General features: G+C 43.7%; 1 protein-coding gene across 1 annotated transcript in view; it reads right to left on the reverse strand.

Moving 5' to 3' along the window:
* The window catches only part of UBAP2L (ubiquitin associated protein 2 like), a gene marked incomplete in the record, with an annotated part of 3,970,948 nt that overhangs the window by 1,181,526 nt on the left and 2,774,651 nt on the right, over positions 1–14,771 (reverse strand). Inside the window, 1 exon segment of the mRNA XM_044080639.1 lies at positions 14,465–14,531. Coding sequence (XP_043936574.1) covers positions 14,465–14,531 — 67 coding nt within the window.

The raw sequence follows: 14,771 nt of genomic DNA on the forward strand, positions 1-14,771 counted from the left end.
ACTTACAAAGTCCCACAGGTTGAAGCCAGACAGAACAGACATCGGATACAATGATGCCTCAGCCAAAAAAGGTGTTAACAGTACCACTCCTGGCTCTTCTTCCCTGATTTTCAGCAGTACCTTGGGGATGAGAACAATGGGAGGAAATGCAAACAGAAACAGACCTGTTCATGGAAAGGACAAGGCATCTGTCTTCCAGGCCTTACGATGTTTGGCCATTGAGCAGAATTTTTTCAGCTGATTGTTTTTTTTCAAGGTCTAATCATGAGAGTTCATTTCCGATCTACTAAGGTGATCACCAGGAGTAGTGTGCCCCCCCCAAGCAGGTACTGGGCAGGAAGGTTTAGGCCTAGTGCTTGAACTATGCCCTACAAAGACGTGGTCAGATGAGACACAGGACAGAAGTGAATATCACTGTGCGTATTTATGTACATCACTATGATGTTGTCTGTTATGTCCCTGGCTTCCATAGTCTCTTGAACATTAAGATGTCCTTAAGAACAGCCATCATTTCCTTTAGAATTATGTTTCGTTTAGAGAGTTTTGTTACCATTTTCCTTGAGCTTGAAGGCTGTTGGAATGTGGTCCACAAGCTAAGTCTGAGGCATCTATAGTAAAGGTCTGACTTGGGTGAAGGAAGCTGAAGGGTATCCCTAAATTTTGGTTGCAAGCAGAGATCCTCCACTGGAATTCCCTTTTCAAACAGCGGAGAAGATGAAATTTTTGATAGAGAGATTAGCTGTATTAACTCTAAACATTTTTAGGAAAGTACAGTTGTGTACACTTACCATAAATGTAGATGTTCGAGTGTCTTCACTGTTGCAGTCATGACTGTAGGGTTCTCCACTGCCGGCAGGCAGTCCTCGGTCGGCCAGAATCCCAAAGTCTGGGTCCGGCGTCGGCTGCTCAGCCATGCTCCCTGACGTCAGAGCGCCAGGAGTACAAAGCTGACAGCCGATGCCATGTTCTCCAGTTTTTCTTGCCCCAGATGTCAGGTGTTCCAAAATGAGTAAGATCCCATACCCTTTGCAAATACACCTCAAAAGAAGGGTGAAGAAGGGAACCACACAAAAGAAAAAATAAGAGGGGACAGGAGGGAGGGTAACCCAGACTGCAACAGTGAAGACACTCGAACATCTACATTTATGGTAAGTGTACACAACTGTACTATGTTCATCGTGTTTCACTGTTGCAGTCATGACTGTAGGGTTGAATCCCAAAGCAGAATAAAAGGGAGGTTGTCAAAGCAGAGTGGGCGGCTAAAAGGCCCTGCAAGACAGCAGAAGCAAAGCCTGCCCTAGACTTAGAGTAGAGAGGTAGATTGTAGTGCTTGGAAAAAGTATGCACTGAACTCCAAGTTGCAGCTTCCAAAATGTCTTTGGTAGGAACTCCCCTGAGGAAGGCAGCTGAAGTGGCAGCAGCTCTGGTAGAGTGAGTCCTTATACTCCCTGGGATTTGCTTTCCATGGTGTGAATAGCAAAATCTGATTCCATGAGCAATCCATTTAGAAATGGTCTGTTTTGAAATGGCTTTACCTCGGGAACTTGAAGCATAAGAAACAAACAATTGCTCTGATTTCCTGATGTCCTTGGTTCTGTCCAGGTAAAAATGTAGTTGTCTGTGTACATCCAAGGAATGCAAGATCCTTTCCCCCTTATTTTGAGGACTGGGGAAAAAAGTTGGCAAGTGAATAGTTTGATTTAAAGCCACTTTGGAAACTATCTTAGGCATGAAAGTAGGATTACTCCTTAAAGACACCCTGTCTTGATGAAAAATAATATAAGGTTCCACAGCCATGAGAGCTTGCAACTCCGAAACTCTCCTGGCAGAGGTCAGAGCTAACAGGATGGCAGTCTTCCAGGATAAAAACTTGATGTCAGAAGTGGCAGCAGGCTCAAAAGGAGGTAAGGTGAGTTTTTCCAAAACATAGTTGAGATCCCAAGCAGGAATGGGAGGAGATCTAGGAGGCCTTAAGTTTTTAGCTCCTCTGAGAAACTGTCTCATGAGCTGAGGAGGGTCTGTATTATAATGAGCAGAAATAGCAGAAGCATGGATATTTATGGAAGAGAAAGAGAGACCCTTATGTAAGAGGTCTGTCAGGTAAAGCAAAATCAGAGGAATGTTAGGAATAAGAGGATCTGAATCCTGAGCCTGCATCCAGGAGCAAAATCTTTTCCATTTTCCTGCATAAGATTTTCTAGTGCTAGGACGTCTGGCTTCTAAAATGACATCCATAACCTGCTTGGGTAGGAGAGAAGGAATCAAAGACCCTGGATTAACCAGGCCGCTAGGCTGAGAGTTTTGACATGGGAGTGCAGAACCTGACCCTGGTGCTGGGACAGAAGGTTCGGAGTATGTGGTAATAACCAAGGGGGCTCCAGACAAAGGTTTTTCAATGTAGGGTACCAAAACTGTCAAGGCCAATTTGGGGCTAGCAAAATTATCATCTTGGGCTTGTCCCGTTTGATCTTTAATAACACCCATGGAAGAAGAGGAAGAGGCGGGAAGGCATACCCCCGAGAGGTTTCTCCAACTGAATGATAGTGCATCCACTTTCCAAGCTAGTTCGTGGAATGTCCTGGTGCAAAAAATTTGTAGTTGATGATTGAGGTGGGATGCAAAGAGGTCTATGTGAGGACATCCCCAGACTGCTGTAATCATCCTGAATATTTCGGTGTCCAGCATCCATTCGTGTGGATCCGACAGGTTTCTGCTCAGACTGTCTGCCAGGAAGTTTTGCTTCCCTGGTAGAAACTGAGCTTGAAGGTCCAGTTTGCAAGCTAGAGCTGTGTTCCATAGATTCATGGCTAGTCTGCAAAGGGGATAGGAATGAGATCCCCCTTGCTTGTTTATGTACCACATAACTGTGGTGTTGTCTGTCCGTATCAGTAGCTGTCCTGGTTGTAGAAGATTCCTGAAAGCCAATAGAGCGTTCTGAATGACTAACATTTCCTTTAAATTGATATACAGGAGCTTCTGATCCTTTGTCCAAAGGCCCTGCAGACAGTTGCCCTGAAAATGGGCTCCCCATGCATAATCTGAAGCGTCCGTGGTTAGTATCTGAGTGGCTGGAGGCAGACTGAAGGGTTTTCCTATGTTTAGAGTACAAGCCTTGGACCACCAAAGGAATTCCTTTTGAAGACAAGCCAGGACGGTGATCTGCATGTCTAAACTGTGGCAATGCTGAGACCATACACTTTTTAGGTACCACTGTATTTTCCTCATATGTAGTCTTGCATATGGTACGAGAAGGATGCAGGAGGCCATGTAACCCAAAGCCTGCAGGAATTTCCTTGCAGATAGCTGAGTTAAAGTTGCCAAGGTTTTGAAAGTTGAAGCCAGCTGTAATTGTTTTTCGGATGTCAGAAATGCCATCTGGGTTGTTGTGTTTAAAAGAGCACCCAGAAAAGTTATCTGTTGTGAGGGTGTCAAATTTGACTTTTTTATGTTTACAGTGAATCCCAGGAGCTTGAGAAGATTCTGAACAAATTCTAGATGCTGGAGTAAGACATCCTTGCTGTCTGTCTGAATTAGACAATCATCCAGATAAGGGTAAATTTGAATTCCCTTGAGTCTGCAATAAGCTACTACTGGAGCCAGGCATTTGGTGAAGATCCTGAGCGCAGTAGACAATCCAAAGGGCAGCGCAGAGAATTGATAGTGCTTCGATCCGGCCTTGAACCGGAGGTATTTTCTGCATTTCTGCCTGATGGGAATGTGTAAATATGCCTCCTTTAAATCCAAAGTTACCATCCATGCATTTTTGGTCAGCATTGGATGTTGCTGCTGAAGAGTAAGCATCTTGAATTTTGGTATCTCAAGAAAGGTGTTCCATGACTGACAGATCCAGAATGGGTCTCCATGAATTTTGCTTTCTGGGGACTAGAAAGAGCCTTGAGTAAAAACCTTGTCCCATCTCTGAAAGTGGAACCAGTTCTATGGCTTTCATAGCCAAGAGAGCCTCCACCTGGTTTAAGGCCTCTAACCATTGATGTTTTGGAAGGTCCGGCCATCCGCTTGGTCTTGGTAGGGTATGAAAATGGAATTTGTAACCTCTTGAAACCACATCCAGAACCCACTTGTCTTGGGTTATATGAGTCCAATTTAGGTGAAAAAGAGAAAGTTTTCCTCCGAGAGGGGCTTCCAGGCAAGAAGTTCCTGCAGCCCAACAGAGGGAGTCATTGAGCCTGTTTTCTATGAGCTTGTGACCTGTCCTCTCCTCCCCTAGGGGTGGAAGCAGTCCACTGTCTTGGTCTACAAGAGGCTTGCGTTTGAGGCCTTCCTCGGGAGCGTCTGTATCTACCCCTCTGAGGCCTGTCTGAATTGGGAAAGGACCAATTTTTTGTAGGCCAATTCCTACTAAATCTGGGTGGCTGTACTTCTAAGAAATCTTTAACCGTTTGCATGGATTTTGCCTTGTCCTCCATCACCTCTTCAGCCTTAGGTCCAAACAAAACATTATGCTCAACAGGAGCATCCAATAACTTAGCTTTTACTTGATCTAGCAAGTTTTGTTCCTTTAACCAAGCATGCCTTCTAATGACTGTACCAGAGGCAGCAGCCCTACAAGAAGCCTCCAAGGCATCAAATCCACAGTGTAAACCATGCTTCCCAACTTGTTCAGTGGCATGCATTAAGTCATGTAATTCCTTATCATCTGCACAGGCAGAAATGGAAGTTAGCTTTTGTTTCAAAACAGACAGAAGAAATTGCTGGTATTTCAGCATATGAAATTGACAGTTTAAAGCCCTAATAGATAAAGTAGCAGAAGTGTACACTTTTTTGCCCCATCTTTCTAAAGATCTGGAATCCTTCTCAGTGGGAATGGGGTTTTTAGCAGTAGCGGCCTTAACCCCTTTAGGACCCTGAGAAATGGTTTCAGGATCAGTGGTAGGATTCTTGTATAAAAACTGGTGGGAATCAGGAACCCTATAATATCTATCTGGCTTAACAGGAGCTGGAGGAAGAGAGTCCGGAGTTAAGTTAGCCTATGAAAAAGCATCATCCACAATATCCAAAATAGGAGGGATAGCCAGGGGTCTATGTTGGGGAAGAAGAAGAAAATCCCCAAGTCTTTTCTTGGATTCCGAGTACTCCTGTCCTTCCCAGTGAAAGTGTTCCCTCATTTTATGTAAAGTTTCCCCAAAAGAGAAATCCTCAGGGGGAGAAGCTGAAGGAATGGATTCCTCAGCATCAGAATCCTCATAAGGAGGGAAAGAATATTCCTGGTCAGAAGAAGAAACTGAAAAAACAGAAGCCTGATCAGAGGAGTCATAATACATTTCCTGCCTTGGCCTTTTATCTGGAGGGGGATGTGAACCCCTAATCATAGTAAGTAAGTCCTCCGCCATCTTAAGTAACTGTTTCTGAGACTTGGGTGCCGGATCAGAAGAGGCCTGGGCTGTAGTCTTTGATTTGGAAGGAGTCTTTGCCTTTGTCTTTGCCTTTATTAGAAGCTGAGTAGGCCTGAAAACCCCTTCAGAAGCCGGTACCTGCACAGCGGCTCCGGACCCATCCGAAGGAGCATTGTCCGGAGGTCCTGCAACAGAAATATTCAAAGGCCTAGTTGGCTCCTCGTGGGAGTCCGTTTCGGCCATCGGTTCCGAAATGGCCGACGACAGGGGCTGCAAAAGCGCCTCACTGATGACGGCCGAAACTGAAGCTGGCTCTGTTTGTACAATATCGTCCGATTTGGACCTCGGAGGCCTGTCTTTATTCTTGCGTCGTTTGTGAACTCCGGTAGTCGGAACTGAATCTGACGATATTTTGTAATTAAAACGCCTACCGAAGTAATGAAATGCAAAATCGTACCTTTGTTTAATCGTACGTTGATTGAATCTAGCACAAAACCGACAACTAGCTACGTCGTGGTCAGGGCCTAAGCAAGGAATACAGTAAGAATGAAAATCCTTATGAGGTATTTGCTTCCCACATGAAATACAACTATTAACTTTTTCTGACATCGGACTGGAGCAAGAAAAAAGTTTCCCCAACGGGGTACTTAGCTTCGAGTAGGAGAAGAAAGTCTTCGGACTGAAGTACGTTTAGAAAAAATTGTCAGGAGTCAGACGACCGGCAAATGCGAACTGCTATCACCGCACGGCAAGAAAGACTGGAGAACATGGCGCCGGCTGTCAGCTTTGTACTCCTGGTGCTCTGACGTCAGGGAGCATGGCTGAGCAGCCGACGCCGGACCCAGACTTTGGGATTCTGGCCAACCGAGGACTGCCTGCCGGCAGGGGAGAACCCTACAGTCATGACTGCAACAGTGAAACACGATGAACATCCACTGGATCTTTCTCATGTGAATCCTGACTATGGAGAGCAAAAGGATACATGAGGTCCAGAAGACTGAGTACTTTCCATGCTGGAATTACTGTGAGAGGGCGAAGAAATTGGAAGTAGTTCTTTAATAGAGACTTCCATCTAGAAGGAAAGCTCTTTGAAGGTCTATGTCCAGCAAGAACCCTAGAAAAAATAAGCTATCTGGATGGAGAGATTGTACTTCTTTATGTTTAGAGTTTAACCTAGGAAGGAGGAAATGGTCACAGTTAGGCGTATGGGAGAAAAGAGCTCCTCCACCGAATCTTCTTGGATCAGGCATTCATCCAGATAAGGATAGATCTGAAATGCCCTTCAAACTGTGTGTGTTATTACTGATGCCAAGCGTTTGGTGAATATTCTAGGTGCAACAGATTAAGATAAAATGCAGAGAAATGATGATGATTTCCACCTGCTCTAAAACGTTGATGTTTCCTGTGGGATATTGTAAGAGGAATATAAAGGTAAGCATCTTTTAGATTCAAGGTCACCAAATAGGCTACAGAAGAAAACACTAGCAGGTTGATTTTATAATGTAATGCGTTATGAACCTGGGTACCAGAAGAAATCGATTTAATCTTGACATGTCTAGTGTGGGTCACCCAAGTTTCTTCCTTTTTTTGTACAAGGAAGTCCTGAATATTGGCCTCTACCTCTTTTCTGGGAGGGTGCATCTTCTGTAGACCCTTGCTGTAAAAGCAGACCTATTTGAATCAGAGTTTATTTTACTTAGTTTAGAATGACAGCAGGAATGCCTGCAGCCTTTGCAAAATGGGTGAAAAAAGTCTGTAACATGATGCTTAGCACCCATTTGTGTTTGATAATCTTGGTCCATCTGTTGTAAAATAGAGATAACCTTCCCCCGGATTTGGAGGAAGGAGGGTGGGGGAGGGACTTGATGGAGAGGAGACAGGGAAGAACCGGCTGAGTCATGGTTGCTCCCTGCTGAGCTCCTGGGGCCAGGGTTCACTATGCCTAGCAGTAGGTTCTGATTTCCATCTTTTATGTTGTCTTGGTGTTCTATCCCTTCTATCCTTTTTATCTCTGTCTGTGCTGGGAGAAGAGGAAAGGACAAGGACTCTGTGGGATATTTTCTCCTAAAATTGGATGGCTGAGCCCTCTGAAAGTGTTTCACAGTCTGCACAGATTTAGCCTTCTCCAGTTTTTTGAAAACAGTCTTGGCCTTGGGTCAAAACAAAAAGTCCTTGTTTAAAGGAGCATCTAGAATTTCAGACTTATTTTCTGGAAGTAATTTTTCCGTTAACCAAACATGTCAGTGGATAGTAGACTGTGAGGCAACCACCCCACTTGACACTACTAAAGCATTTCAGCCACAATGCAAATTATGCTTTGCAATTTGAGAGGTACAGTTGCTGATGTCAAGCAATTATTTGGACAAAGCCCCATCATCCATCTCATCCAGTTTTCATATAGTCCAGAAGAGTTTCCTACTATTTCACCATATAGTACTGAGAGCTGTCACAGCAAGGGTGGCAGAGGTATAAACTGTTTTTCCCAAATCAATCTCTTCTCCCCTCATCATTTGGCAAAGGAGAAATGCTACCCTTAGCTTCCTCAGAACACTGACTCACTACTTCAGGATCAGCACCAAGATTCCTCAAACATGTTTATGGAAATCCAGGACCCTACAGAAAGTCTGACTTCCTAGGAACTGGTGGTTGGGAATCAGGCTACAGGAATGAGTCCAGAATAGCACTATTCACTACTACTACAACTGGAGGAATGGTCAAAATGTTATGAGCTGGAGCTTAAGGAATTCTCTTACCCTTCTCTTAGACTGATGGTAATTTTGAGCTTCCCAGTGGAAATACTCATTTTGTGGAGGATTTCTTCATAAGTGAAATTGACAGGTGGTAAAGCTGTGGCTAGGATGTCATTTTGAGTCAGAATCGGCATATGAACCTGTGAATAACTACTCTACATAAGCCAACATCCTCATTTGAATAAAGAACTTGAAGATTCCTGGGGGGAGGGTCCCTCTTTCTTTTCCCAGAAACAGATTCTGAAGGGGCAGTATGTCTAATATGGCTATGTTGCCTAGAAGCTAGAATCTGAAGCAAATCCTCAGCCAGTCTTCGTAGGTCCTGCGGGTAAGGCCTGTAAGGGTTATGAACCTGAAAGTAGAGGTTGAGGCATGCAGGGAAGAATCCTTTTTGGTTTGGCCTTACCCTTTTTCCTGTGTGGCATTGGAGGTTGTGGGACTAGAGCATGGTAAACTGATGACTACTTGGAGGCCTTCAGGATTTTGCCCTCCCAATCTAAAGTTCTAACAGAGGAGGTGGAAGTCGGGATCTGCAACGCAGCCACAGACTCAAATGACAACCCTAGTCTTTCAGCTTGTATGGAAAGTGGGGCCTGGAGACATGTTGGACTCCAAATGGTACTCAACAACAATCTCACAGTCATGGGAAGGGAGTGCAAAGGCTTCTCCTGTCCTTTGACAATCACAAGCATGGGTGACTGGCCGATGACAAAGTTATGTCATTTGCCACACACGCGAGTTTCTGACACTTCTCCCTGCATTTACTAGAGGGGTTGAAACAGAAGAACCAGCGGATGCCATAGTGTGTGAAGATCCCTGATGCCCTTTTTCCTAGATTCTGTGTATGGAATTCAACCCTAAGATGAATAGTGTGCTTGTTAAAATTAGCACAATTGGGACAATCTGGAATGTCATGTTACAGGTATAAACAAAAAGAAATGAAGTCCTGAAGGGGAATCTGATTTACACAATCAAGACAAACATTTGTCCAAAACTTGTCTAATAGAGCAGAACAATGAAAATAAAAATTGCCCCAATGGGGCACTTAGCATTAAGGTAGCCTCTGGTCTGACCAACACAGTCTACATGTTCTTTTATCCTCATAAATAACTTCCACGTGATCACACCAAGAAAGAGGCAAATTACATCCAATGCATAAAGCAGTGCATCTCACATCAGTGGAGACACAATTATAGGTACTGTTCTATCCATAAGCTGTAACAATACAAAAGGGCCATCTCTAATGTTTAACATACTTTACACTAACCACACTTACCTGTTCCCCATGGTTTGTTAGTTATAGGTATACACACCTTAGTACTATTTTGTTGTAGCATATTCTAAAGATTAAATCCTTTCCTGGCAAAAAAAACAAAACTCAGGACTAACCCCTACAACTTTGTAGGCTTCTTGCTCCAAAAGGAGCCATCCTTAGGGGATACAAAAAACTTGGCCTTCTTGGGCTAGAAGTTCTGCTAACATCATGTTCCTTTCATGCCTGTTCAGAGATCAAATCCACCATCACATCTGTGGGATGGACCACCCAAGAGGTAGACAAGCTAACCCCAAATGATTGGAGAAATATGTACTCCTCTTGGGAGGGAGCTTTTGAGGACCACCCCTTTTCTGTCTAAGTAGTTCCAGGATTTTGCTAAATGAGATGTTCTCAATGAAGGATCTGGGGGACCCTTTCCCCTCACTGAAATCAGTACATTCAGTTAGAGACACCTGAGGAGAATTAATATGCCTCCTTTTGCAGGAATGCTTCTACTGAAACTCCCTAGTGGTGTCTTCTAAGGACAACTCAGGAGCAGTTGGGGAGTTCTCAAAGCAGAGTCTCTCAAAACTTTGAGGGGCTGGCTGTCCTGATGAGACAGAATGTGTAGGATCAGGACCCAAAGAGCAGCTCCTGTGGGGGAGAGATGTAGCTGTGCAGAAAAAGGAAATAGACTCCCTTGATCATGACAGCACCCTTGCAAAAACATCAAAAGAAGACAGGACCCTAGACCCCCCCCATCGGAACCGCAACAATCAACTCAGATTGGTCTCAGAGACCCGCTTGACCCAGCTCCGAAGCCGATGCTGGAGTCTAGCACTGAGGCTCACAGGGTAAGGGACGGCTACAAAAGCTTCAGAGTCGAGCAAGGTTCCATGGGTCAGATGCAGACTCTGGGCTCACATATCCATAAGGATCCGAGCCACTTTGTGCCAATCAGATAGATATACAGTATGAGCTGAAGAAGACAGTGTTCAGGTCCAAAACAGACAAACCCTGGTTAATGCCCAGATCCAAACAAGTCTGAGGGTCAGATTGAGGAAGGAGCAATGATATGATAAGAGGGTGGGACCAAGGCCTACAGCACAGCGAGGGATCGGATTCGGGAGAACCTCCAACTAGATAAGAGTTCTGAGGAACGTCCTTTTCATTCTAACAACATCCGACCTGGAAGACTCCTGAAGGACTGCACAAAACCGACAGATCAAGCAGTGGAAGAGGGTCTGAATGCTTGTTGAAGTGGTCTTTCTTGGAGGAAATGGGATCGCAGTCTCAGTGAATCCATCTCCGGGGAAAAGCAGAGATCCAGCAACGGAAGAGTACTGGATCCAAGAAAGAATGGCTCCGATGCTGAAGATGGCTCTGAAATTTTAGGAACCTTATGGGCTGAACTCAAAGAAGTTGAACAGTCCAGCAATCACTTCTTAGACTCCCTTGTCTTTTTTTTGTCCTTTGATCCTGGGCTTATTCAGATTATTCTCCCCCCCAGTCTTATCAGAAAACTTCTTTCCTGAAGAAGCAACAGAAAAAGCAGTGTGTGGAAGGGAAACTTCTCCCATGACAGCAAGAAGTCCTTTAATAACTTATTCTCTTGCTTTCTCCACCAATGCCGAAGAGTTGAAAGCAGTACAAATGAAGCACTGCTCATGTAAATGACCTGCCCCTAGCCAATAAACACCCTTGGTGTGCGCATCAGAACTAAATATCTTATGGCGCAAGCTACGCATTTTTTGAAGTCAGGCTTTCTTGCCATGACACTGAAGACAAAACTAACCACCACACTAGTAGTAAAACAGAGAAAACTACATTACTAAATTACCAAACTCCCTATAAAAATACTCTTACAAAAACACTAAGCTAAGTAAAGGTACAAGTAAAAATAGATAAACTAGGGAACTCACAGGATAACAGAAAACAGGCGCCAAAAAAGGGTGATGCTTAAGTTTTTCTTTTTTTTTTCTTTTATTATAAACCAGAGGAAAGGGGAGGTAAACAGATAAGAACATTAAGTAACCATGGGTACAGAATAAACCTCACAATATCAAAAATATTAAGCACTTAGCTGAAAACCCAGCCCAAGCACTGGACATACCATCCATTGCAAATGAGTGGCAAATGAGACTTGAGGTAACCTAATAGTTAAAGGAAATTCTTGGTAACGGGAGAAACGTCAGCCTTAGATCCAAAGTCTGAAAGTGTCCGAATTCAGATCCTAGACAGATCCGATAACCTATCAGCTGAGGAATGGATGGGAGATGCATTGGATTTTCTGTTATATCTGTGAGTAGGAGATGGGTAAAACTGCTTAACAGACTTCATTTGTTTCCCTTTATACCCAAGTCTGTCAAACATATTTTCTGCTGGAGGTCCAAAGAGAGCCTCCTTATTCAAGGGTGCAGTCAGGAGTACTACCTTAACCAGGTCTGGGAGGGGGAGGAGTCCTCATCCAGGCATGTCTTTGCATTATGGACCCAGTGGCATTCTCCCTGCAAGATACATCCAATGTGTCACAGACACATTCTGGGGAGTATCTTGATACCTCGAGTGTAACATTATACTCCCTGGATACACCGTCTGGAGGTTCTTATCCTATATCCTCCCTGTGCCTTCAATTTAATTTGTTCCTGTACTGTCTCAAGGTGTTTGAGCATATGGAACTGGCAGTTCAGAGCTCTCATGGCCAGTGCAGCGTTAGTGTAATTTTTCTTGCGAAACCAGTCAAGCAACTTGCTCTCCCTATCATTTGGCAAAGGATTCTTGAATGCTTACTCTCTAGCTCCCTTGGGTGATTCTGGAGACTCTGTCACTGGATTTTTATAGAAATGTTAGTGGAACTCGTGCACTCTAAAGAAGTGATCAGGCTTCCTAGAAGGAGGGAGGAAGCCAGATAGCTAGGATGTCAACAAACAAATCATCAAAGACAACATAGACTAAGAATCACCAGTGACTTTGGGCAAGCAGGCAGATTTACATGCTCTCTGTACTGTAGTGAGCTTGAGCCTTAGATAATTCCCTAGACTCCCAATTTGAAGGCCTCCACTGTATGAAGTATATCTTCAAAAGAAACTCTCAGCAGATGAAGCTAAGGACAGGGTGTCTTCCAAGTCAAGAGTCTTCATAACTCTGAGGGGGTTGGTGCTCTACATATCCAACTTTATCTTCATCCTCTGACTCCGAGGAATCTGAATCTCCCTGGTGGGAAACTGGCCCTCTTACTTTTGGGACATTCCTGCCATAGATTCCTTTTGCAGGGTGGTTTACCTGGACTTCACGAAATTCATAAAGTCTTGCACCAACCTTACAAAACTACTGTGGAGAGACCTAGGTGGAGGAGGCAGGGGACTCAAGACTGCACTGGCTGTGACAAACCTACCTACCTCTGACATGGAAGAACAAAACTTAGAAGATAAGGCATCAGGTCACGAGTGAGCAGCGGTGAACTCAATCCAGTTCCCAGTTAGTACCTCTCTTACAGTCACCAAAGAAATACTGCCCGCATCCTCAGTCACCAGCTTTCTGGTGTCAGAAGCCATGGCCTGCTTACTGGCTTTGGACTCAACAGACATCAGTCGGGTGTCAGTATGCGAGGAGTAGGCCTAAGTTATGGTAGCTTCCTGAAGGATCACGCCAATAGATTCATACTTAACAGTTGTCGGACTAGGGGGCTACAAAGGCACTGCACCATACTGACGATCAAGTCTAAACAGGGAGTCGGACACAGAGATCTCTTTAATTTCCCAGACATCCTTCTCCTTTGGGTGCTTATCCTTTTGATTCTTAGGAATAATGGTCTGGGAACCAGTGGAAGCCACAGCATGTGAAGGCCCAAACCTATGAATCTTAAGGGTCTATATTACATGATCGAAGTTTCAAAACTTCAAATCTGATATGGTTGACACCATATGATCGAAGTTTTGAAACTTTGAAAACGTAATAAAAACACAACAACCTACACAAATAAACCATTTAAATGCTCTAAGCAGGGGGGGCAAGACCACCTGCACCCCCCGGTACTTAAATATACCAACTCCAAGATTGCACTACAGTGCAGAAAAGGTAAATCTTTCCTTGCCGCGCTGTATGGAGATCTCCGTTAAAAGATTCGAAGTTTCAAAACTTCAATCATATGGTGTCGACCATATCAGATTAAAAGTTTTAAAACTTCGATTTTCTGATATAGACCCGAATCTTAAGTGCCCCTGGAGGGATTTGGCCCTGCACCTAACAGTCTTACTATTGAACCTAGCACAGAATGGGCAGTTAAGAAAATCATGCTGAGGACCTAAGCAAAAAAAAAAGCCAATATGAAAGAAGTCTGTGGGGATTTACTTCCCTACAGAAAATGTAGTTATTAAACTTTTTTGAACATTAACAAATTACAATACGCTAAAGAGATAAGGAAGGTCCCCAATGGGATCCTTATTGGAGATGCTCTGGTGATTCAAGCTGACAGATGGACTGACAATGCTTAGTAACAACCTTGTGCACTGGACTACAAACCAAGTAAGAATTTAAGGTGGTTTTGGCCAGTGTACCTCTTATACCCCAGACATCCTGGCTGAGGATGTCCGTTGGCTGGGTATGGTGAAAAACAATAGTATTTGGTCCAGCTGGAAGTTTCTGTATGGCAGGAAGTCCCACCACTCAGTACAGCAAAGTTAACTATGATGAACATCTAGAGATTACTCAGCAATGGTACATGCATTACCACACCTGCAAGTAACACCAATTCACTCCATATGCACCGTCTTCCTTTACAGCTGTAATAAAAACTAGAAATGTTCTACTATTGCACACTTGTACAAAGACACACCTCATAAAAGACATTTAACCCTGATAATTAGCAATGTAAATCAAAATGATGCTGCTATATGTCTGTACTAATGGAAGCATATCTTAAACAAAGGAATCAAGGGAAAGGAATCCAGAAACATGTAGTACAAGTGATGAATGTTTACTGCAAACAAAGTATACAATCTCAGTTGCACATTAAGACAGTTCAGCATGCCCAGCAGATTATTACCTACAACCCTCAATGGAATAACATTTTGTACAGTACCTGGAGAATGTCAAGCAAAACTTACCAAAAGTGTAGTTGAAGAAGTGCGTACCGTGGAAGATGAAAGGCTGTTGTGTTGCGTAGACAATGCACTAGAAAATAAACAAAGGGCATTACTGTCCATCTTTTAGATATCAAGTCAGATGTCAAATTAACACTTTTACTTCCCATTCACAAATCAGTAAACAGAATGCTATGATCTCTTATACAAGAGATAATGCCCACGTACAGCAAATAATGTATGCTGTGCTCACTCGGGATTATAAAAAAGCCCATGGATAGAAATGTTAAGAGGCAGTATGTAATGAAAATGGATTTTACTGCAAACCATT

Source organism: Protopterus annectens, chromosome 8.part0 (genome assembly GCF_019279795.1).
Source record: "Protopterus annectens isolate FY-2018-M chromosome 8.part0, PAN1.0, whole genome shotgun sequence".
NCBI classification, from domain to species: Eukaryota; Metazoa; Chordata; order Ceratodontiformes; family Protopteridae; genus Protopterus; species Protopterus annectens.